Source organism: Stegastes partitus, unplaced genomic scaffold, assembly GCF_000690725.1.
Source record: "Stegastes partitus isolate 25-593 unplaced genomic scaffold, Stegastes_partitus-1.0.2 Scaffold349, whole genome shotgun sequence".
Lineage (NCBI taxonomy): Eukaryota > Metazoa > Chordata > Actinopteri > Pomacentridae > Stegastes > Stegastes partitus.
Genome location: NW_007578080.1, coordinates 255,057 through 281,445, shown reverse-complemented (window position 1 = coordinate 281,445; position 26,389 = coordinate 255,057). Strand labels below are relative to the sequence as shown.

The window sequence follows — 26,389 nt, the reverse complement described above, 5'->3', positions numbered from 1 at the left end:
CCAAAGCATTTGCACAGCAATTTATATATTTCAAAACCCGTGCAAATACAAACAAAGCGATCCGCATGATTAAATACAACTAGAGGAAGAGAAGAAATATGAGTGAACCAACCCCTTTGAAGGAATGTTGTTGGGATTTTTTGCCTCACAATAACCATTCTTTTTGTTACATCATTGAAGCAGACGTCCAGGAACGCTAAATCAATCCTAAGCAGCCTCAGAAACAAGTCTTCAGCAAGCTTTATATATAGGACCTGACTTTAGTGGTTATCTATTGGATGCGGAGTGTTACATAACCCTCCATATGCTCAGAGTGTAGGACAATTCCGTACGGGTTATAAATAAAGAAACCTGACGCACGGCTGCAGCCACTGTGATTTGGGCAAGTTCTCACATGGGATGTCATAGTTCTGCAGTGCTAGCCCCACTGCTATTTCAGGCTCTGCCTCATTAGAACATCCGCTGCGAGTGAACAAAAAAATATATATAAATTTTTATGAATATATATATATATATATAACAGACTGTACAAAAGACATTTTATTAGAAAAGAGAAAGCATGAAGAGAACGTTCACCCTCCCAGTGAGAGCACGGTCTAAGCTAAAACGCCATGCATTCGCTACATTAAAGGTAGGTGCATTGTAAAGGCACACACACACACACAAATTGTGAAGTGTGATAGCCAGGTAGGTATGTTATAGTGCTGAGATCTGTGTCACATGGTCCCACAAGGAGGAGGTCTGGCGGCCTCGTTGACAGGGGCACAAACACGCAACCTGCCACAATGACTGCAATTACCCCACATCCACTGCCATCAACAGGGGAGTGAGCGACTGTGTGTGTGCGCACGTGCGTGTGTGTGTGTGTTGGAGAGAGGGAAAGTGAGCGACAGGACAAGCGATTATGCATGTAAGTTTGAGTACTTGCACGGAGAAAGTGGGAGGAAAAAAAAAACACATTATTGCGTGACTGCCTGTTCGTGTGTATGTGTGTGTGAGAGTGCATAGGTGTGTGTGTGTGTGTGTATGTGTGTGTAGGTGTGTGTGTGTGTGTGTGTGTGTGTGTGTCAGAGCGTGGTTGTGTGTGCCCGTGGAGGCCCTCTCACACCACAGCGGCTGGCTAATTTAGTTAGGGAATAGCTGGCTGTCCTTCAGGTGAATGGACAGAGATTGGTCTCAATATGAGATGTAATAAAACAAGCCCATCACTGGATCTCACCGCACCTTCGGCTGTCCTTCACATGTCTCGCCAGAAGAAGACACACGCCCACAAACACACACACACACACACACACACACGTACACACACAGTTAAAGTAGGTGTATGTGTCTTTATTTGTAAGACAGCCTACGATGTTTTTTATTTTAAAGAAAACAATGAAATAATTTTCCCTTTTTCAGTAAATTTAGATTGCTGACAGTATGTTTGTTTTTATCCATAACCACGAAGTAAATCTAAATAGATAACCAATCAATTCAACATTGAGAAGACCCCAAACGTTAACAACATTAGCGTCTTTGTGAAAACCTTTGCACAATTTTCATTGAATTTCCTTCAAAGTTCTAAAATCTTTCTCAGTGTATTATTTGTGTATTGGAGCAAGTGTAAATGTAACCGACTCATTTCCTATTAATTTTTTGTGACAGAAATTAGTGTCATCCTCATATTTATTAGCTTAATGGTAACAATTTAATGGTTAACACAGCGCTACAAAACCCTGCGTGTTCAGGTCCCCCAGGGAGTTCCTCCGTTTCCACATCTCCTGCTGACTAAATAACAGTGCCTCTCTGTTCAGGACTTGAGCTCCCTCGTTCCACCTGCCCTCCCGTTTGGCCGCAGCAGACTCATGTTCCTTCCTGCCAGCTGCTAGAGTCCAGAGCCTGGCGATGAGCAGCTTTTTCTCCTTTGGCCATCCCCTCAGCCCCACTCCAGGCAGGGCCCTTCACTCCATAAGAAGAGCTGGAGCTCTCCCCTCTCTCGCTAAATCCACCGAGACCCAATTACAGGGGACTGCAGGAGAAATCACGAGGAGATGCAAAGTTACTTTGCTTTAATTGAGGATGTGTTTAACGCTCTCCTCAGGCCACTGTGGCCACTTTATGTCTCTGATGAAACAGAGAAGCCCCGCAGTGGGACTTTAAAATATATATCTGTTTGTGACAAAGGCAAAGAACACTCTGATCTGTGGGCTTAGATATATAAGGGCGGTGGGTGTGATTTAGGATGTCGTATTTCGAGTTGAAAATAAGAATGAAACAAGCAGATCTCTTAAAAGCGTAAAAACACATTTGATTTGTGGTGAAAAAGCAACACTTTTTAATGTGTGGTGTACACCAGAAGAGTGGCTCCTCTCCCTGGTAAGAGAGTAACTTCACTTGCAGCTGCTTGTTTTAATAGAGCCACATGTTAATTAGTATTGTAGTTAATCCCATATTAAAGAGACCCAAACTGTCAGGTCATATTATAAACAATCGGTCCTAATGTTCGTGCATGTGACATTTGGAGCTGCTATCTCTTCTAGCAAAATGTTCCCTAGGTACTAATTGCCCTACTTTACGCTGTCTTTCTTTGAATTGCCAGTTTCTTTATCATTTAGGATATTAGCCTTGACAAGCATCATCCCATATACCATAGACCCACTAAAAGTAGAGATGAGCTGCATCTTTTATTTTCTTCTTTTTTCGTAGAGGGACAGCAGAAATGGGAATAAATGTTTTACTCTAGCATGTAATACTGCAAGATCTACCTTCATGGGATATTAAATACAATTTGAAAGAAGAATAAAAGTTCAAACACTTAGCCAGCAGCAAAGTAAGTGTAACTTTTCTCTGCTTGCATTATTTAAGATAGGCTCCATCATTTTATCAATCTATCGATCTCTCACCAGAAAGATGAAAATGGAAAAATAATGAGGCCGATGAATGCTGTGTAAAGAACATCAATGTGCAAAATGTAATTATCTGTGCTGGAAAGAGAAGGAAAATGTGTCTGCTGTTTTCTAAAACAAAAAGAAAGTGAAAAAAGGAGCAGTTAATATTTTTCCCTCTCTGCATATTTTAATTACCAGATCAATCATAACTACGTACTGCAGTACTGCAGAGAAAAGAAAATTGCAAGTCTAAATGAAAAACAATAGATTTGCTTTAAAGTCTTCGCTCTTTTGAAGTCTAAATTAAAATTTCAGGTACCTTTACAAGAGCCTTCCTCAGAAAGTTATGATATTTAATTAGCGTGTTTAGATTTTGCTGAAATTAAACTTCACAGCCGAGCATCATGTGAAATGAAGACTGGTATTCCCAGGTTTCAGCAGGGGGGGAACACTGCAGATGAACAGAGGGAATTAAATCACTTCAGAACGTGAGGGCTGCGTATCCTCTGACAGAAGCTCATGTTCTTCTGACTTGTGCTGCCACCGGTTTGATCTGAGGCTGGGTCTCGGTGTTCAGTGGAGTGGAGAAACAACTTTACTCTCCGACTATGTCTGCGCAGCTCCGATTCTGCGCCTGAAATCAGAGAATCGTGCCGTAGAATTGGCGGAGCAGCTCTCCCGTTCCGCTTTTTCCTCCTCACATGAGCTTTTCCTGGTTGTGCGAGCGCTGATGTTTATTTCTCCTGGCATGTCCTCGCCGGCGCTGAGCCACCGATTTCACACATTTTTATTGGCTAATTTGACTGTGCTCTTGCCAGCAGCTGAGAGTGAGCCAGGAGTCGGAGAATCTCAGAGACAGTGCTACTGCCGCTGTTAGTGTTGTTGCTCTCTGACTTAGAGTGCCTGTAGGGAGCAGGTGAGGGGAGGGAGGCTCACCTGTCTCATAACAACTAGTAGACCATGTTGGACTGAGGCGAGCCAAGTCTTAGAAACTGCCCCTTAGATTAGTTACTGTGTGCTGCCGGTGAGTGTCTGTTTGGTCAGGGGTCAGGAGGGGAATGTGATTGCCTGTCTCTTAAGGTGACAGGGGTTTAGACGAGCGGATGTACACCCAGTCAGATGCCCCAATAGGAGCGGCGCAGCCAGCGCTATGCGTGCGTCCATCCTCAAACATGGCTAACATTTGCACAGCAGCGGCAGTCAGGCGTGACGTCTCTGGGCTCTGAGGTTTGTGCTGTCAGGACGGTAGAAATTAAACCTGGCACTGCAGAGCAGAATGTGCTGAAACTCATCAATTCCACATGGCTAGAGAGCCAAGTGCCTATTTATAACATCCCCCCCCCTTTACCTGGTGTGCATCCCTGGCTCTAAACACGCATCCATAATGATGAATACACCCAACTGGGACGCTCCGACAGGGCATCAGTCAGGACAGGAAAACAAACACGCCAACACACACACACCATCAGATCACAGCACAGCAGAGGAGGGATAAGACTGACACTGGGAAGCCTGATGGAAAGGTTGAGGCGTCTCAGCATAAAAACACCCAGCAGAATCACAACAATCAGTCACCACACAGGAAACAAACAAGGGCAGTCAGATATATTAAACTTCTACAAAAGGCCCAATATGGAGCTGAAATATGGTGCACAACTGCTGAAACACTGCCACCCAACTGCTGGATTTGTTTATGTTGTCATTTACTGAATTAATGACATTTCACTTTAAAAGTTACTGTCTGAGCATCTGAGAAACAGACTGATGGCATTTTTCAGAAATTGTCGAGCTACAAATTTGTATTTGGGTAGAAAAATGTTCTCACTTTCGTGATGTTTGCAAATACTGCAGACAAAAAAAAAGATTTGCAGGCATATTTACACAGAAAAGTGGGTACTATTTTTCCTTGTTCAGACCTTTAAGTTTATCCACTTACAACTGAAAAGCTAATTTGACAAAAATTAAAACGTGCCCCTATTGAGTTCAACACACAAAGGCTTCTCCTGCTACAGTGTTATCTGTATGACTTATTTAGTTGTATATCTATGCAGATTTTACTTGTGGCTTGCAACATACATGGTAACGATTTAGCAGTGTCCAAAATTACTCAGTTCACTTGGCTATGCATAAACGGCAAATTCTAGGGCTGGAAAATAAAGCAAACTTGGAAGTAGAGTTCCTCAATTGGCCACGTCTGGTTCCAAAAATGAGTCAAAGACTATAAAGTGCCATGTTTAAATGCCCAGCTTTACTGTAGATATGTTTACAATCTGGCACAAAAATCAGTTTTGGTCTTCATTGCCAATTTCTTTGTTCTTGACAACAGAACAAGGGTGACTTTTTTTCTCTAACCTACCTGTTTAGGTAACTCTAACCCTAACCAACAGCCTACCTTAGCCCCATTCTTGCTCAGATCTGCTAAGATATTGCATCAAACTGCTGTTCAGGACAGCTATGGGCAACAACACAGGGGGTTCATCCATCTTTATATACAGCCAGTGGTTAAAGCACACACCACATGGGCGCAAATGCCATCAAGCACAAGTCCCCTATTCAATTTCAACCCCAGCCTTCACTGCATGTCATTCCCCTGCTCACTTTCCTCCACATTTCCTATCTCGCTCCACTGTCACTATCTAAAAAAGGTGAAAATTGCTCTTATTTTGCACTACGTAGCATAAATTAATTTGCTTGCATCCACTTAGCTCTTTGCATTAAATTTATAGGCAATCGCACCCTGTTTAAAATTCACTTTGTGTTCACTGTGTTTTAGCATTTATCATTACTCTGTAATTGTCACTTGTGTCCACAGTAGCTAGTGTTGAGCAAAAGTTATACAGGCTCACTTTAAAAGTATTTAGAGCAAACACGGGTCAATAAACAGTTATTACAACAAGCACATAACTGAATATGAAAAAAAGGATGTTTTCTGCAAACAGTCTGCTGAATGGTTGTCTGATGTAAAGTAGATGTGTGAAGTTAAACTAGACTGGCTCTTCAATAAAAAGAAGTGTCTTCAAAATAAGACTAGAAAAAGCCCCTGACTTGTTCATTGGTCGATGTATGGACTTAAGAATTAGATGAGAAGAAGCTGCAGTGGTAACACAGACAATATTTGATCCAATATCCACAGATAAGCTTTTTCATCTTTGATTAATCATAATCAATGAAAGTAAACTTCAAAGTAATAAAGGCTGAAAAAGTGAGTGAACAAAAGCGCATTAAGTTTGGGTCAAAGCAACTTTTCTACACTAATGTGGAGAACATGCGAGGCCATTCACCCTCTGGAGATGCAGAGGACGTGAAAGACTCAAGGAAGGTATTATCTAATGTCCAATTACACTCCCACGCCCCCCACATCCCTCCCCCTCGCCTCTGTCTCTCTCTTCTCTCTCCTACCTTCCTGCCTCCCACCTTCGTTCCTTCTCCTTAGTATGAAGAGGACACAAGTGATAAACCAGGAGCAGAAAGCCGGTGGTTTACATGGCCCTGGAGCCCATTATGTTCCCCACAATAGGCTGGAGGCCTGGACGTGCTGTGAATAGGTAATGGCCTGGAGATCCTGGGCCTGGCCTGCTGCTCAATGAGCCTGAGACAACCGAGCAGGAGACAGGCATTAGAGATACCTCGTCAGCCCAGTATGGAACAGTCTGGTCATAGCCGGGGGGGTGGCAGGGGAGGATGGGAGAGTGGGAGTGAGTGAGAAGAGTAGGAAGGTGTCGTAAATGCCCCTTACATAAGGCAGGGCATGAATAATAACACAAAGGGAATATTCAGAGGTAACTGTAATGCAGAGATCTGGTTTATTGGCACAGAAATATGAGCCCATAATGTACAAAGAAATCAACACTAGCTTGCTCCTAAAACCGTATGTAGTCTATGAGCCACTTTGTATCAGACTGTATGACTCTGCTGCTCACTCATTCCGACCCCACCTTCCCAAGTTAGCCATCCACTCAAGCAATCTGTACCTAATAACCGCAAGGTTTAGCCCATGATGAAGATCTGTCTTCATTGAGCTGGAAAAGCTGTAGCGTCGCTGAGCATTTTTCCTAACGGCGCAGTTCCTCATCTATGAAAGTGCCATAGAGCCCCTCAGACAATTAGGCAGGGAAAAGCTTTATGACCGTTAGACTCACTCAGTGAGCGGCACTCTCACCGCTAGCACCGCCAGGAGCGCTGGCTCGTGCAGAAAGGTAATTACGGAGCCTCTCATAATGACACGGAGGAAGCTTGCGTCATAACACCCACAGCCTTTTATCATAGCGCTGTAATTAATTATCATCCTTTACTCTTTGATTCATTCCACTATTCATAACATATTCATACATTCAAGAGAAATTATCATTTCCTTCAGGAATTAATCAAAAGGAGGAAGAACTGGTCGTCTCTCGATGGATGATCAAAGACGGTGTTTGTCTACCTCACTGCATGGCGGGCAAGCTCAGGGGAAGACACTGTGGGCAAGGTCTCTGACAACACTAAAACATGCTGCTCTCTCAGTCCTCAGCCTCGGCCAAATCAGCTGCAAGAGGCTTGACACGGGCTTGAAAATACAGTTGCAGATGTTTCTGATAAATTAGCGGTAAATGGATAAGACAGTCCAAACAACTGTTCTGGCTTTTGTTACATGTTATCCCTCATTTCTCCTGTCATTCAGCTGTCTGACAAGGTAGATTATAATAAAGGTCACATGATCAGCTCTGTATAAGACTCAGAAACAGAAGTCATTAAACGGGTTTTTAAGTTGCCTTCCTTCTACCTTTCCCGAGCACCCGCATAGGTGAGAAACAGCAGCCATTTTGAGATCTCTTTATTCAGTTTCACGGAGTCGAAAAGCTGCTGTGTAGTCAAAATACCTCCTGTGCTCTCATAGAAAACAAGCAACAACAACAACAACATACATACATAAAAACATTGTCTTCCCCTCACATCATCACTTCCCAACCTCAGGGGAAGAAATGGCACAGTTAGACTCATAAACAGGTGTCCACCGGCCCCCAGTTCGCAGCGCTTTAATAGCTGTTTGATGTTTTTGATGTCTAGTCAGCTCGATCGTACCTTGCTGCTTGATAATGAGGGCCAATAATGATTCCTGAGCTTGAGGGGTTAATGGTATGTAACCGGCAGAGCTGCTAATTACACGTTACAAACTATTTATCAGAATCTCCATCTGCGCAAGCACCACAACTCTCATTGTGCACGCTAAATTACTCCACGGATTATCATTGTAAAGCAAGTTTCAGTAATTAGGGACCCATACTGCTGTTTTCTTTTTCTGAGAGCACCAAACGACATCAAGAGGAGAGGAGAAAAATAGGATGACTGGTTAATTTGGGCCTGATATTCAGATTGGTACAGGCCGGATGTGAGGAGGAATCTGCCTCTCCTGGAGAAAAAAAAGAGACTACAAACATGCAAGAAATCAGTCACTGTTCATTCTTCTCCTGCCTCACAAAGGTTTATCCTGAGGGGAGTTTACACTCTAAAGTGAGAGGGAGGTGTAAATTGCATTGAGAAGCCCACATAGTCTTGGTGAGACTTGGTGAAGACTGTTTTCTGTATGTTCAGATGGCAGCGAGAGCTCTGTGTGAAAGTTGTGTGAACAGTGTGGTCCAACGGGCCCGTCTCTCCAGCGATCGGTTATTTGAGAAATAACTGTCATATCCCTCAGCCCCAAAGGTGTGCCTGAGACCATGGAGACATGTACCATCTCCTCTTCTTCGCCGTAAATTTTTATTAAAATTACCTTCATTATAAGACAGTGTTCATTATAAAACCAAAAACGCCGGTCTCCCAGGGCCCTGTGGATTAATAAGGACAGCGGTGTATTTTAAGCCGTAAACTCAGCTCCTCACTGTCCTTAATCTCCTTCCTACTTCACAAGGCCAAATTAACACCTCTCCTCAGCTCTGACGGGACCTCATTAGCAAACTTCCAGGGAAAGAAAAGAGGAGAGCAGAACGAAAAAGAGGAGAAGAAGGAGAGAAGCGACCAATGACAGCCACCAGCTCTGGGATTAACCCTTTCTCCTCCTCCAGTTCCACAGAAAAACTAGGTCGGCAACGTGTTTCTAATCAGTCGCCTGGTTAGTGATAATTAGAAGGCGAGATTGGACGGGAGAAGAGAGAGAAAGTGGGTGGGGAACATTGAAATGAAAAAAGAAAAGAAAGAGAACCTGTCATGTCGCAAACACTTCAAAGGAGCCGACTGCTCCTTTAGAAGTGGCATGATGAGGGTCCAAATACCATGAGGCACTCCTCTGGGCCTCCGAACTGCAATGGAGGTAGGGGGGGAGGACCCAGTTCTTTCCCACATACATGCATCCTCACACTCGCGCATGCCAGGACTTTTCTATCGTTCACCACCTGTACAGTGCAGCTGCAGGGGAGCTTTAGTCTATCCCAAACCACACAGCCAAACAAGCACATCCAGCTCCACCTTCTCTTCACATTCTCCCCCTGCAGCAGCAGGTCGAGGTCCCACAGCTTACACTGAGGTCGTGCAGACTACCGCTGGGTAAAGTTCACAAGCCTCTGCAAGCTGTTTGACATTACCAATAAGGTCAAAGTGTATCAGAAAACACCAGAGGATTATATTATTATGGTGTGCCGAGTTGCTCGCTGCACATCGCGATCAAAAAATAGCAGAGGCTTTTTCCACCGCAAGCTGGCTTACTTATCAATGTGCAGAACATAAGCCTGTGGAAGTTACACAAGAGAGACCAAGAGGTACCCAGAGAGGCCCACAGCTAACAAGAAAAAAAAAATCATCGCTCATTATCAGCCATCTATTTTATCTACTATGAAACATCTCTAGACTCCCAGTTGTCAGACATCAATGGTGCTTAAATTAATCCTTTGGGTTCCTGTTTGCACAATAAAGATATGGAAGGGTGCTTCTGATATTTGTGCAACTTTACAGTCAGAGTAATTGAATTAGCACAGAAATCAACCACAGAGCACTGCGGAGTGTGGAAGTGAATGTGATTGCTCCTGCTAAGGAACACGCTTGCTTGGGCATAGTCAGTTATAAAGCATTAAAAAAAGCTGCCAATAATCACTTCCAAGAGATCTGAACAATCCATGCTGAGTGTTCTCATGTTTACCGATGATAGGGCTTTCAGGTTAGCGCTGAGCGGGAGTTTAGAGGGGAGAACGAGACTGGAAACATATTTGTGGTATCATTTCCATAGGCCTGTGCTTTGCGGACCATAACGCAGCTCACAAATGTGATTTATGACCTTGGTTTAATGGCTGGAGCAGAGTCTTGGTAGGTATCAGATGACTTTTTCAATATGGCGACGTCAGAGGGGGCACGGTGAATGCACCATCACAACAGGAAATGAGGGCTTGTCTCAGCCAAGAAAATATGAGAAGCCAGATATCTGATCATCTAATGGCAGATAGATGCTACTTCACTTTGACAGAAAAGGCATCAGTCAATAAGCACCAGATGAGCAGTAACACAAAAAGTATGCCATGGATTCCTCGCCCTATCTATCAAATCATTCATTCCAAGAGCACAGCGGTCGGCTCTGGTCAATGTACATGCAATATCCAGCAGGAGTGTCTCCTTTCAGTAAATTATAATGTGGAACAGACAAAGCTTAGGAAATCATCAATAAAATGCTTCAACTACTTTGCAATTTACAGACTCTCGGTTTCATTCTGCACAATTTGTAGTCTGTAAAATGCCAGCACATGTGACTCACCTGGGCTTGGAAACTCTTGAGAACAGGTGCCACCATCTCCCGGACTTCCTATGTACAGACAAAAAAAGGAAGCTCAGTCTCAGCATTTTTCATGTTGCAGATGTTCCACCTGTTTAGGAATCAGATAGGCCCCAGTGAAGCACAAACAGCTCCGCAAGAAAGAGGACTGAAAATCTTTTCTTTTAATGGATTCTCACCATAGCTTCTCTTACCCTGCATGCGTGTTTGAGTGAGGTATGTTGTTATAGGGTGTGGGTATTAGTGGTTAAACCTACAGGGTTTGAGTGGGCATGTTTGAAAAGTGGGGCTTTCCAGTAGCTTGCGTTAGAGCTCAGGGATCCAGACTTGTGCGAGCTCTCACAGCCTCAGGTAAGGGGATTGTGCTGCCAGTGGTGACAGCCTGATCCTGTCTTAAACGCCTGTATTATACTGACAAGATTACAGCACTACACTACATACTCCGGCTGAGATAGGCAGGCAGCATAGCAAATAGCCTGAGGGTTCATTTATAAAATATAAAAATATTCTCTTTGACTTCAGCCTACATGTCAATGGATGATCGTTTCAAAGAAGATGATGAAAAAGGACAAAATCATATCTGTATCATTCATAGATTTAGCTTTTCATGTATTCAGCTCAATCTACCTTAACTGCCATTTTGCCTTACAAAAGTGAGGAATGAGGTCTTGGCACATTTTAAATGTTAAGCAGAAGAAAATGAGGAACAACACGGTGATGCACAGATGGCATCTCACTTAGTATTAAAAATAGCACTGAACACCAAATAATAACGATGCATCAAATTCTGTATATCGGTAATGTATTATTACGGCTACAGTATTAACAATGCAAAAGTTAGCAAACCATTTTATAAGTTGCAGCTGTCAGGGACATAAAAATCTTAACAGAGATGGCGGAGTGCAAAAAGATAATGCTCTATGTGGTAACATTTGCATGTCTAATGAGTTGTTTATGTGTTAGCTCAATCCACAGTTTCTGTTCACTAATGGGGTAGGACAAAACAGCAATATGACAATGTATCGTCTCACTTTCTCTTTATCTCACTATTGAAACTCTGGTGCCAAAAATTGATATTTTCCTGAAAATAAGAAGGCCCTCTAAATAGATTCCCACAATCACTTTGATTTATCACAGTCACTTTTATGACTATTCATGGTGGCACTTGAAATGAATGAGGGTAAAGTGAACAGAAGTTAACTAACTTGTGAGGAAGAAGAAGAAACTCACAGGGGGAAAGGGCAGGAAAGCAAATCAGAGAACTAATTAACTGAACTGACACATTATTAAAATTAAATAATAATGATAATGCACACACACACACACACACACACACACACTGACATCACATTGCAATGAATAAACACAGAATTCCTGTTATTGATTTTTTTAGGTGTATTTTTTCTTCTTCAGTTACACAGATATTGTGACGTATCATAAATGACGGTTTGGCAAAGTATCAAGTATTGCAGAATCGCTGTATTATGACATCATTGCTGTCGTGGTTAATGTATCGTGAGAGTATCGTATTATAAGCTACTCTGTCATTTTAACTATCACGAATAAGACTCTTTTTGAAATACTTGAATAATGTGCATTGCTGCCCAGGTGGAGAAATGTGTAAATAGATTTTGGGAAACCAGCCACAGACTAGGGTCACATTACAAGTCTTAGAACTAAAGCTGCAGTCTGGTCCATTGGTTAGTTGATATGCTCTAAACCAACCAAGTTCTCATTGGTTGGACAATCACCTAGCGACTTTCATAAGGAGAAAAAAATGCTACATCAGCAGCCTTCCAGGATTAAAATATTCTTTTTGGAAGCAGGAGAAACGGCCTTTTTACAACTTTGAACCTGTCCAACCTAATGGAGGCAGCTAGGTCTAACTTATTTAACATTTAGGCTACCTTTACTGAACTTTGCAAACAACAACCAATTAATCATCCATAAAACTAAGTTGTCTGAGTTCTATTCCTCAATCGCTTTTGCACTGGGAACACAAATTGATATAGTTCTATTTTCAGGTATCACTATGAATATCTACAGGTACATGCTGTTCTTTTTCAAGTCTGTTGGAGTTATTGTTATTCCAGTATAACCAGGTTCAAACTATTTAATATGCTGCAAAATCTATCTTTTTGTATTGATTTAGAATTCTTTTTGACTAATAAACCAACAGGTTGATTTAATCTAGTGGTAACATTCAGATTTCATTTTCTCCATGCACAGCCAGTTGGTTCAAGAATAGGTACCACTTCAGTCAATTGATATTTTCTTTGGCTGATTACAGCCTCTCTTAAAACAATACTCGTGTGCCATATTTAAACTGAGAGTTACAGGTTGTTGTAGTTGTCTCCACGTGTCATGCTGGCCACTAAGAGACCTCTTCAAACTGTTTTCACTGTAAGTGAGTGAACTGAAAACAAAATTCACAGTCCACACTCTGCACCAAGACGTATACTGAAGATTGTATATTTTGTCTTTTATCTCCTTCACAAGAAACACTTAAAGAAGGGATCTATTTACAGCCATGCAAAAGGAACAATTAATAGCAAGCGACATCTATTTCAATATACATAAGTGGTTGTGAAAATTGTTTTAAAATGGATGTTTAAAAATGCTAACCTCTCTTTAACAATAAAAAAAATACACACTTCTCTTGCTACTTATTTTCTACTGTGTATTTGTCTCTAGTAAAATATTTTTTAAAGAGCAGCACAAAAAGTGTGTTTGCAATAGGCATGTTGGAAAGCTGGTGCAGTGGGGGACTCATCAGCATTCATCACATTGTGTTTAGTCAGAGTCTTGTTCCTTACGGGTTTGGAGAGACACCTGTTCCTGTTACATCACAGAAATTTGGAGAAATATCAATATCAGCTGCCAATTCTGACACCAAGATAACTTTTTCATAAGCTGGCGCTTTCGCTTTGGAGTTGAAAGTGAGCAGTGAAGTTGTGCTTACCTTTTGTAAATGAGCCCCTTGGCCTCTCATCACACCCAGCCAGAGGCTAATACTGCAAGGCCTCAGCATTTAAATATTAACTGAGCTACTGGAAGAGCAGGAGGGAGGAGGCTAACCCTGACTTCTCACAAGTGTTATGCACTGTTAACATACAGTATACGAATGCAGATTTTACAAAAGGAATAAATAATTCACCGTTCAAAAGGTATGTGCGGGGGCTCGAGCAGCGGCAGTGACGCAGACAGTCAGTACCTGCTGAGGTGAAGATGAGGAAAATGGCACAGTTGAGATAATGGGGGGGGAGCGTGCTAGACTCACCTCAGGGACATTTCTCTTGAACTCCCTGCTCAGCTCTACCAGGTGCTTGTGGGAATGTTCGCTCTCCTCTTGTCGACCCGCCAGCTCAGATGCTACAGAGTTTAGCTCCCTCTACAAACACACAAAAGAGAGAGAAACGGTGAGAGGAAGAGAGTGGAGAGAGACGGCACTTTAGGGAGCCTGCCAACGCTCATCCAGTAAAGCTTAGAGTGTACATAAATAAAAATACACTGCTGAATATTAACAATGTAATCCTTCATGATCTCACAGCAGTAATACTTACAGCTAGCCCTGGCCCATAAATAATTAAGCCAAAATAAATCCAATGCCTACAGTAGCAGAAGGCCTTTTAGATAATCAGTATTTGAAATAATCAATACGCTTGCAACGGCTATAGAGCGCCAGTGAGCGAGAGGGGCGACAGGGAGGGGGTAGAGAGAGTGAGAGTAAGGGAGAGTGAGGGAGAGAAAAGAGGAGGGGGGGAGTCACGTGTAGAGACCCAATAACCTGACAAACACCCTTACAAACACATGGAGCTTCCTTCTGAAATGAAGCGCTGTTTTATAAGCCCGGCCAAGACCTGATTCAAACATACAAACGCCTCGCTTGCTGTCGTAATTACCACAGGTCAATTCTATTTTCAGCTTCTTTTCAATCTCTCTCCCATCGCCTGCACCAATCTTTATATTGATCCCGCACAGATTTTCAATACATGACAGCAGCTTCCATAGCTTTAACCAAATTACCCTTTTGCTACAACAACAGCCCTGATCGCTATTCCATTAATGTCTCTGCACATCGGTTTGTTTACATGTCTGTGTTATACCAAATGAGAGCTCCACCCCGGCAACATGTCTGATCCACTATTCAAAGCTGTCTGTGTAGTAGGCCCTTCATCAGAACCTTGCATTCATGCTGGACTCAGCTGCACCGCATGCCATCCGCAAATCCGATATTATCGATCAGTCATCCAATTCCCGGCTCTTTCAGCAAACAGAAAAAAAGGAAAACAGATTCCAACTCTACTTTGCTGTACTGAGCAGCGCTGGAAATAGGCAAGGGTGTATTCATCTCCTCTTCGTTTTGACTATGATTATCAGTAATTGATGAGGATCTTCTCTTGTAACTGCCGGGTTACAATATAAAAAGTGGAGTAGGGGATTCAATTACCACTGTGAATTTATATATGACGCCGGGAAATTAAATTGACTGTGTTTTAATTAATCTGCAGTCTTACTTAAAGGCAATTTAATAAATCATCACATAAGGAGAAAAAAAGAAGACAGAAAATGGAAAGAGGGAACTTCAACAGCCGTGGCCTCGTGGGATGGTGACAGCCTGTCGGTCAGAGAAGCAGACTGCTAATTGAAGGGCTGCTGGTTCAAGTCCCTAGACTGGCAAGTCAGAAACTGGCAAAAGTAGTGTACAATCTGAGGCAGCACGCTATATGCTGAGATGCTACACTGTGACTCAAGCCTGACCAACTTGTCACTTGGCCTATACTGGCAGATGTATAAATACTGATACATATGTCAGCACATACAAAGTTTTTTTTTGTGTTTTGTTTTTTTTACTATATAATTCACCATATGATGCATATAAGGATGATTCAGTCAATTTAGAAATGGTGTCCTCACACACTTTGTCCAGCAGAGCAGCTCCAACTCCATTATTTACAACACTGTCTGTAGCGCATGTAACAGATTATGCATCATGGCTGAGCTGTAAAGTTAATAAACAATGCAACATAATTCTCCCTTTTCCGATACAACTTGAGCATACTTTATACTGTATTTTCAACAATTCTAGACTCACCCAGGCCTTAACTTTAACACTTCAACTTTACCAGTATGTCTATGAGCAAGGAACCAGGCTGATACTACCTTGATGCAACTAGTGTTATGCTATAATTTTGTTATTGCCAGCAAAGACAATTGCAAAATAATGGTAGTATGTGAGTCAGTCCATTAGTATTTTCTGACTTCCCTACCCTGTTTGTGGCACTCAGCCCCAAAGCCACTGATTCCTACTGAAGATGTACAGTTTTGAAAACTGGTCACATCTCTAGTTCCATTTTTTTAAAGAGTTGTGCAATGTTGTGTGTAGGAAACTCTTCTCAAACAGAAATGAAGAGTACATATGATGGAGACTGAAATACATTTAGTGCAGTGCATTCACCAGAACACTGTATATGCATAAACTACACTGTCCATGAACACTGTAATGCGAGAACATGAGAAATGCCTTTTCAGTTCAGTTTCAGTTTCTGAAGAAAGAAAATTAAGACCATTGTGTATGCAGCCAACGAAGCCGACTCTAGAGGTAGGAAGTAAGATATATAAAGACACAGACAATATTTGTTAGTGGGATCGATCAATTTTAGGTTTAGGTCTTATAAAAAACGAAGAATATCACACCCTTATCCTTTAAATTGCCACATGCTGAAGTGCCTTGGGTCACTGTCATGCACTACAGGTCACTGCCATAGGTTTATCAGACTGTGTATGTGGCTACACTGTGTCTCTTTCCATACTTCCTCTTTATAAGCAAGACAGACAAAACCTTTTGAAAACACTGGGTTCCAACCTCTGTGCTTCTCCTTTAAAAATCACAAGTTCTATGCTTAGAAAGTATCCCAATATTTAGGATACATTTGGTTGGTGGGAAATGTGTCATTCCTTGTAAATGGTGCTGTCACTGAAAAAGGCCATGGCTGTACAGCATAAGGCGACAGGACTTTTATAAATTCCTGTTAGTCCTTACAGTCCATCTGGGATGAGCCATCCTGGAGATTAGAGAGTGGGCTTTCAGAAGCCGGCCAACCTCCACTAGATTCAAATGGCCCCAGACCGGCTAATCTTGCCAAGAGAAAATTCCTCTAGAAGTGACTTTGAGTGGATTTTATAAGTACTTAAGATATAACTGTGTGGTGAATCTAAGTCTGCCAGTGCTTCAGTGGCCTCAGCGTAGAGCTGGGTTCACTTTTATTGCAACTCAGCTGATGAGAATGGTGGATACTCATGCAGTATGCAAGTCAAACAGTGCAATCATTATGGCATGGTTATTTTGAAAGCATCCCCACAGTTTCTAGACCATTACGAGGGAGGGGAGCCTGGGCAACAGCCCATCAAATGAAACCAACTGCCTGTCTTTCTGAAAAGAAGTGAGGCAGAACAGACTGTTTGCTACTTTGGCTGTATTGCTCAGGCTGATGATGGAAGCAACTCCACAATACAGTGTTGCTGAAATAGTAATGCTATCTCAAGAGAAAAAAAGATACCAGAGACTATTTTCTTCTTTTACAAATCAGATGTGATCCATTTCAACCTAGAACCAGACACGTTTGAGATCCCTGATGAAACTGACTTATCTCTTTTCATCATGTTGCACGTCATCCTTCAAGAAATTATTTGCATAAACATGTAAATGCTTCTGATTGTCTTTAAAAGGGGAAAAGGCATGTTGCAACTAGTTGTGCAAAGAGGAGTTTCTTGGTAATCATTTGACAGGTTTTAAAAAGGACGATTGGGACCAAATTTTCAGTGTGTGGCAGTCGGGTCAATACAGAGCTCCTGTCATTAAGCCTCTGCCAGTCAAACATCCAGCCATAATTGATGAGTTTCCCCTGGGGAGGGCGGAGCTGTCATTGGGGCTGGAGGGGCAGGAAAGAGGGATTTTGAGTGCGGAACCAGTCCTGGTGTGCTCAAGTCAATATGCAAGGGGAAAGCAATCTTGGTGACTTCTGACTCAAAAACAAAGACCAAGAAACACGAAGCTTATTGGTTTTAACAGGATGGACCTGCAGCCTATTGGCAGTCTGTAAATGGACTTGAAGCTCAATGATCTGATGAACTCATAAAAAAGAAAAAGGAAAAAAGCTGTGAAACCATGACGCACATGTCCTTTGGGTTACAAAAGCCGGCTCTGGCCTTCCGACACTGACTGAAGATGGGATGCTGTACCGAAGCCCTCATGTGATCTGACTTGCAGCCTTTTATGCTGCACTGAGAGGTCTCAGGTTTATGCAAGTGTGTTGCAGCCAATACTGCAGGCACTAGTCCCTTCAGATTCTATTGAGTGAGAGAAAAAGTGGGAAAGAAATCGGAGGCCAGCAGTGGCAAGAAATCTGTAAAAAGACAAAGCATTGAGGATTATGACATAAGCTGGTTGTCAAGTATGCTAGGTTTCATTTAAATGATGGGAGGAAAGTCATGTCTATTGTACACAAAGGCAGTAGACGCAAAGTAGAAACTCTGTAGTGAAATCCAGGCAAAGACAATTGCTCTTGCAAAATGTTGTACTGTAACAATCTGTGCAAGTGGGAATGTTTTAGGTAAAATGCAGGACTCACTAATGTATTGTGTTGGAGTAGATTTGACATTGATTCATTAAACCTAGCTCATCTTGATTACATCTGTAGTGGTAAGCTATTTTCTGGCCTTTCACAAAGACAACCCATGGTGGAATATGTTGACAACTGGGGGAAAAAAAACTACCAAGGTACTGCAATGAGGTAGACTGAGTCAAAATCGCTATTGTGTGCAGTGGGCTTGGACAGCACAAATTAAAGAGGAAAAAATAGGAAGGAGGAGGAGAGAGGGGAAAATGCAGATGGGGTATTATTTTTCTTTTTGTATCCCATCTAATTGCAATCATAGGCAGATGTCTGAAAGTGTGACAGCATCAGCAGAATTGCTGCTGAGAGCACAGAATCTTTGTCTAAAAATAATCAGACATTCTGTGTGCTGCTGTTTGTTATAATGGTAATCGATGCTGGAGGCTTTGAATTCCATCAATTTATAGATCCACTCTGTTCTGCCTGGTGACTGTACTGCCTCACAACCCCCACCGCATACGCACACCGACACAACAACACACACACACACTTGCACGCAAGGTCTCGCACAAAAGAGCGGTTAGGCACACATGCGTGCGCAGAGACACATATGCGCTGACATCCGCACACGGGGGCTGCAGCAAGGCAGAGCAGGGACCAGTGTGTGATTAAGATAAGTGTAGTTTCCTTTCATACATTCCTTATCGCCTCCCATTCTCTGTGAGGCACAAGATTGTCCATAGCTGCCTCAGATTAGCCTCGCATCTCAGACGCCACATTTGAGAGGGCGGACTGATCAATAAATCAAATCACCACAATCAATGGCCCCAATCACTGCAGTCTAGTCTGGCCTCAACATTATTACTGGCAACCCCCCCATAAGCCAGTGAGGGAGGAGGGAGCTGTTTGGTAGGGGGACGGAGGAGTGCAGGGAAAAGGCGCACATTGGCGTCTGTCCATATGAAAGATCCAAAATGAACTCTTATCTGGCCTCCTTGAGCTGAGCATCAGTTAAGGGCACAACACACAGACAGAGTGCATTTATGTGTGTGTCGTGTGGGTGTTGCAGTGTCCAGACAGAGCCAGGCGGGAGGAGTCACTGACCTCCGTGACCCTGCACTAGGAACGTGAGCTGAGCACGCGGCTTCTGACAGGGAAGCACTAGGGGGCTGCTATCACCTGGCATCTCCCTCCATCTGTTTACCCCAGACTGCTGCTCCTTCACTTTTACTCTCCATCAGATTGGCTAGAGCTGCTCCAATTCACACCATCATCACAGTGCTGTTACACCACATCACACCTGGGTCAAATACTATGTGCATTTAATTCTGAGAGTTCCTTTTAAACTGCTGCGTGTGCCAGATGGATGGAAGATACCCCATTACAATGATTTTAAAGGTCAGTTGCCAGGCATATTGTCAATTACAAAAAAATTACAAAAGTGCCACCTAAATTTAATTATAAATATTCAAATACTAAAGTAGCCATTGTAGTAGCACTTGATCAGGGAGGTTTTTAATGAATTATAGGGTTAGTGCTTTGATCAAGGCAGCAAAAACATTGAAAAAAATCATTAAACATCCATGACGCAAACGCAGTTCCTCCTTTTCTATCCCGGTAATCATCTCATGACCCTTCCGATTTATCTTGCAACCGCTTGTGAGGTCCTGACACCAAGGTTGGGAACCCCAGCCCTGCAGACTACTGGCACAGTCTGTACATGTCCACTCCGTAGCAGCAATGCTGCCTGCAGTGTGCAGAAATATGTAGGTAGTGTATAGATGGTGAGGACTTACCAACGAAGAAAATCACATTTCATTTTGACACCTCTCTAAACTCTGGACTGGAAAGTCTGATAAATCATCCAAAATAATTAATCCCCAGTCAGTCAGGCTGTCTTCAAACAGCATGCTAAATCTTACAAAAGGAAGGAGAAGCGTGTGAGCGTTACAACCATCAGCAAAAGGTGTGACTGGTGTTGTCAGCCATTATTCGTCATACCCTGCTTCATTTAGAGAGTTTTTGGCGCCTGATGCACCAGAGCACAGCCTACTTGTCAACACTTCTCTCTTTAATTCCAACACGCACACTTGGACACACATGCACACACACACACAATTTTTATTTCTTACTAATGTACAGGTAACACATCTTCGTATGATCAGGGAGGCTCTAATTTCATTTATTGTCAAGTCTTATTCAAAATAGTATCAAGAGGTATCATGAAAACATCTTATTACAGCTCTTTCAAACAATCCTCAATCCACTCTGAATCCAATGAATAACTTTAAATGTCCTCCAATTAGAATCTTCAAATTACAATCTATGACTGAATGCTCCAAACGAAGGCCAATTACAACACCTTATATATCATCATTAAGGCCGACCATTGTTCTGCTCCTTTCAAACTCTGTGGTTACAATCAGGGTGTCCATTGTCATTGGTTGGTACATGCAGGGTGACTAATTACACAGTCCTATGATTCATTAGCAGACTAGTGGGTTGAAACCTGAGAGAAGACACGATAACCTCAGTCGGCCAAATGATCAGTTCAAATGGGGATGTGAATATGAAAGAAGAACAGGGAGGTTTTACATAAAAGAGCAGCAATAGCTCGAAAAACAATAACCTTCAAAACTGAAGTATTTTGAGAGGGGTGCCTGAAAAAATTAGGAGAGCAGCAACAGTGTCGAACTTGAGCAATAAAATTGGGGACAAGGTTTGTTTTCCTGTTTTTTTCAAAGTGGGAAACGAGGAGTGCACTGCAGGGGACTTGTTTCTGTGAAGCTTCACCATTGAGGTCAGCTAGTGGGAGAGGAGGAAGGCTCTATAGATGCAGCCATCACCGCGATGGCCCACTTTCACCTGAAACGACGAGCTGCAGCGATGCAACACAGCTAACCTGCGATTGTTTATTCTCTCTTAAGAAATGTCAATCTGTTCGCTCTCAGGTGTGCTGCTCTTCCTCTTGTTTTTGTTGTTTTCTCCCCCCTACTCTCTCCGTTTTCCCTTGTCGATTGCAGCAAGATCAAAGCGACGCCGCTGGAAGAATCTAAATATTTCAGGTGTGGAGAGAGGGCTGCGTTTCACACCACCTGTGTAGCGCTGAGAGACAGGTCCCTCCTCTCGTTCAGACTCAGTTAGCAGGGCCCCTGGGGCCCGGCGACATAAACCGGGGCCACCTGTCTGAGAGAGAGGGAACACTCCTTTACCCTCCTTCTCTCCATCGCACTTTCATTTTACAGCATTTGAACCAAAAATAAATGAATCTAAATAGAGCGGTGAGAGTGGGAATAAAACTGGTGCTGACAACAAGCAGCCGAGAGCTTTGAGCACCGTCACAAAGGCTCGAAGATCTGGCAGGCGAGTTCCGCTGCCGCAGAATGGGAGCAGCCACTTGAAAGGGCAGTTTATACATGAATCATTTTATAATTTGCCCTGTTGTGCAGCAGAAGGTAGCTCTCATATAATAAACGATGAGCTTGGTCAAGAGAATCACCAGGATTATTTTCTGCCACAACGCAGCACAGAGTGTGGAGTAGGTCCGTGATATGATTCTCATCACATCATCAGGGCCGCCATTTCTGACCCAAAGCAAATAAAAAGTATCCCTGATGTCCGCACCAGCCCTACCAGTTTGATGTAGCTGCTCTCCTTGGAGGGCTGTGTGCCTTGACATGTGTGCATGTGTAAGCACTTGTGAAAGCATGTGTGTACGTGCATGTGCGTGGACGTGTGTTCAGAGGGGCGTGGAGCAGGTTCCACACTACCAGTTTCCAGCCATGTCTCTCAAAAGGGCCGTAAAGTCTTTACAGCAAATTCCTTACATTCATCTGTGTCAGAGCACTCGGCACACATTAGGCGTTTACACGGGAGGAAACACAATCTATTTGATGCTACACTGCCCACACGTCCAGAGCCCTCCTCCTCACACTGGAGATTCACAGTGTTTAACTTCCATTTCATATTCTGAACAGGCAGGCAGACAGGCAGGCGAGTGCAGGGAATGGACTCCATCTTGCTGTAAATCAGCGTTTAAACACCCGACTAAATGTAATCTGGAAAGAGTCAACAAGAGGCCTTCGCATTACGCTGCTCAAGATATTTGTTTTTATTTATTCTGGAATGTGCAATTGATTTTTGTTGTTCTCCCTAATGATGTATGCAAACGGTGCACTGAAAAAGTCACACTTCATTTTTTTCTCTGGCTGATGCAGCTCCCCATCTTTTAATATCAGGGGTGCTTATGAGAACAAGTGGAGGTTAATCTAGGGAGCGGGTCATAGCCAGTCGGCTCTTTGTAAATGTCAGCTGGGAGATCCAGGCGTTTCTTATTACCACACTAAACCAACAAAGCTGACGGCTCCAAGACGGATGTGTGACTTGGAGGTGTCTTCCCCCCACTTCTCACCACCATCACGGACCAGCCCCATCACAGAAAACCTTATTAATCAATCGATTTATCGCCATAAATCAGGCCAGGCTTTGATTATATCAGCAAGTCATGCAATCAATCAATTAGTCGGGACCTAGCGGCCCAATTTGCCTAAAGAAAGATGAATGCTCCCCCACATCATCCATTCGGTTGTCCGTTTACCCATCAAACACGGCTGCTGTTGACTCCCAAGCCCAACATGCATCCTTTTATTGATTTTTGCAGATTAAACTTGCAAAAGAATCAAAAGGACACTTAACTGACTGGGAAGAATTCTGCCTTCATTTGTTGCGCAGTATGTTCTGTGCTGCCGTTTGATAGTGTTGTCTAATATCATCAAAACAACAAAGTGTAAACATTAAAATCCAGAATTGTGAGTTCTTATGACTGATCCAACAGATGGAAGCGACAGCTACAGAGGATATTGCTTCCAAGTGACTAAATCCACTCTGAGAAAAATGTGGCACAATGGGGCAAATCATGGATTATTAGCAGTCAACCCTACCCAGGTTTATATGGCAAGGCAAGGGGGACCAGGGGGACTGAGCGAGGAAACAGCTGGATGAACAAACTGTGGAAAACATATGTATAATGACATATTTGTTTCATATTTTATCCCAACTGTGAATTCCAATCCACATTGTGACACCAGCTGCCTCGGTCCAATGCCTCCCATCTGCAACTCTGTGTCAGGATGTCTCCCAGGACAGGCTGGGAAACTTTGGGGACGACAAAAACCGACAGGAGCAAGTAGAGCACGACAGAGTGGGCTGCTAGAGCCTCGGCGTGCTTCTCCCCCAGCGGCAGGTTGGAAAGTGGCAGACTGCAGAGCTGCCGTGGAGAGGAAAGAACACTGGGTGCTCCCCGGGGAGAAAATCTGTGGTGGGATTAGAGCCTCACCAGACCTGGTTCTGCTTCACACACTCAGACCCTGCTGTGTTACAGCCAGGGAGGCCAGCGAGCTATCTGTGGGGGCTTTACAGTTCTGCCCAATCTCCCCAAGCCTCACCATGTAATTAGAGATAAAGACAGAGGGCTCGGCTACTCAACCTCAATTCTCCCAGCTTCACACAAGGCTGCCCACCCATAGCCTCCAGAGGAAACCCCACAACACTGCCACTACACCAGCACCTGTGTACGCTTGGACGCTTGGTAGCTGCAAACCCCATCATACCCCAAGCAACTGTTCCACAAACTAAACAGTCAAGATACTACAAGGTACGGTACATGATCATGATTGATTGACGTTCAAATGTGAAGTGTCCTGAAGTTGCCACACTATGATTCACTATGGCAATACGCTTTTTTTGACACCATATTCCACATATTATGTGTGTTGAAGAGGTTTCATATTGTAAAAATTCTCAGGTAAACAATAACCACAGTAAATAAGTAATTTTTCTTCATATCTAAAACTTCATCCAGGCATGGGGGAAAAATTTAGAGGATATAGCAGAGGAGGAACTCTCGACTATATTCAAGAAACATAAAATTATACTATGGAGGGATCCATTATTCATCTCAGATACATTTTTCATTTAAGAGAGGGCTGGATATGAGCAATGATGAATGCATCGCCCAGGATGCAATTTGTATGTAAAATAACAGAAGATTACAGAATATGTTTTAAGTGCAAATGCAGTTTGTTGCCATCTAAGTAGAAAATGCATTCCTACAAAAAGGAATAAGACCTGAGCCCGATGATGCCGCCTCATAAAATCACTTAGCCCATAGCTAGGCCCCTCGCCAGTCCTTAGAAGGGGTCACAATGAGAAGCTCAAGTGATGAATGAGCCGACTGGAGTAGATTTTCATTCATATAATTTACACTACCTCTTGGCATGCCATTTGAAAATGTGGGATAAGTAAACCAAATAACTGAGGCTAATTCAACTCACATCCAGCCCAGCAGCACACTTCCTTGAAATCCACCCTTCTGCAGCGAACACACATCTGCAGACGCACTGTTAGAAGCAAGTCTACGCACAAGTGCACACAAACATACAACAGTGTTTCGCTGCCTGCCAGGCATCCACATGTTCCTCTCAGGACTTGCTCTCTCCTCATCAGCTTCACTCGGTGCACACCGTTTCAATTGAGTGCGTCTCAAAGACACACAAAGAGCCTTCCCCTGCATTCACAGTACAAAGATTGAATACAGCCCCCTAACACAAGACATGCCCACCACAGAGCATGTAATACAACTCATTACCGGGCACGCAGGGTGTAGAGGGCTGTGATGGGAGAGACAAGCACAACAGGGAGAGAACAGGGGGCCCTTACACCAACATCTCCATCTTTCTTCACAACTAACAGAGCTCTAAAACCAGCCTTAATAACTAAAGCAATCCGATTGATTTTTGCAGGTTCTCTGAAATAAGTGGTGGAATTGAGAGGAAAACCAGAAATACTGTTTACACTTTGGGTAAAAGTGCCACACAGCCCGCAGGCCCTCGGACATCCTTTTTACATGATGCCTACCACTCAGAGGTTATTTAAGGTCTGAAGTGTAGCTTCCCTTCCTGCCTCTCCCAATCAGTGGTTGACCCACAAGCAAACTATGTCCAATCACAAAGAGGCAGGGGGACAGTGTATCTGGGTCAGCCACATTGATCTCAGTGCTGCACTGCACGGCTCTGGGGTCAGGTTTTTGTGCGCTGACAACAGGGCGCTAGGTTTGTTGCGCGTGGAGGCAGAGAGAGGAAGCTGTTTGTAAGGTGGGGAGGAAGGAGGACGCCAAATCGGCTAATCCACCACTGCACACGGCCTCATGAACCTTCCCTAACCTCAGGGCAATCGCATGACCTGAGGCAAAGCATTACACACATTAAAAAGACATGAACTTCAGAGCATTGGAGTTTCAAGCACGCAATCAATGGGGCCACAGGTGCAAATATTTGCTGCACAGCCAGTGGAATGCCCTCTCCATCCCCCCCCCCTCCCCCTTAGGATTACAGTGGAACCTGTTTTTGTACTGTGTTCATGTTAATGTCAGCAATAATAAAGACCTGCAGCAAAAGAAACAATAAAAAAAAATAGTGCAAGCTGGAGACAGCTTTTGGAGGTGGGCTGGAAACAGCGCGGGGAGTCGGGAGAGAGGGCAGGATGTGAGGAGTCTGTCAACTTCTCCCTGTCTGCTCCCGTGTTCGCTCGCCTCAGACTGAGGGGAGCAAATGGGCCTAATTCACACTGGCTGTGTGTGAGTGTCTCTGCTGTCTAGTAGCAGGAGCGGGAATTAGATCTATGGTTTGTAGCCTTCATCCCTTCCCAGACAGACTTGTTCCGGCTCAGAGGCGCTGCCTAATCCGCACCTCTCTCCCGCTTGCACTCCCGGAAAATGACTTCACACAGCTGCCTCAAACGCCCAACGCAGCAATTCTCGTCTGACTGAACTCCCCCCTACTCAAAAAAAAAAAAAAACCTCAGCAGACCTCCCATAGCTCATTTAACATACCAATTCCTCCCCAAAGCCCACCCTACCTCCCTCCTAGGAGATGAAAACAACAAGGAAAACAACTAGAGCCCCACTTGATAATTTAAGGGCTCTTTTCTCCAGAGAGCTGTCAAAATCAGCAGTACAGTGGGAGGAATTCGAAGAGCGAGGAGGTACGCTGGTTGAGCAGTGGTGAGTAGCTGGTTTAAGACATCTATGTAACTACTATTACGAGCCACATATAAATGACATTGTTGAAAAAGCATATTTGCTTGAGTCACCTGAGGGTATCTGGCTTCAGCTC

General features: G+C 43.4%; 1 protein-coding gene across 1 annotated transcript in view; it reads right to left on the bottom strand.

The window, feature by feature from the left end:
- The window catches only part of cux2b (cut-like homeobox 2b), an 83,265-nt gene that overhangs the window by 35,300 nt on the left and 21,576 nt on the right, over nt 1-26,389 (bottom strand). Inside the window, exons 2-3 of the mRNA XM_008284161.1 lie at nt 13,883-13,993; nt 10,585-10,632 (exon numbers count right to left, since the gene is read on the bottom strand). Coding sequence (XP_008282383.1) covers nt 10,585-10,632; nt 13,883-13,993 — 159 coding nt within the window. The remainder of the gene's footprint in view (nt 1-10,584; nt 10,633-13,882; nt 13,994-26,389) is intronic.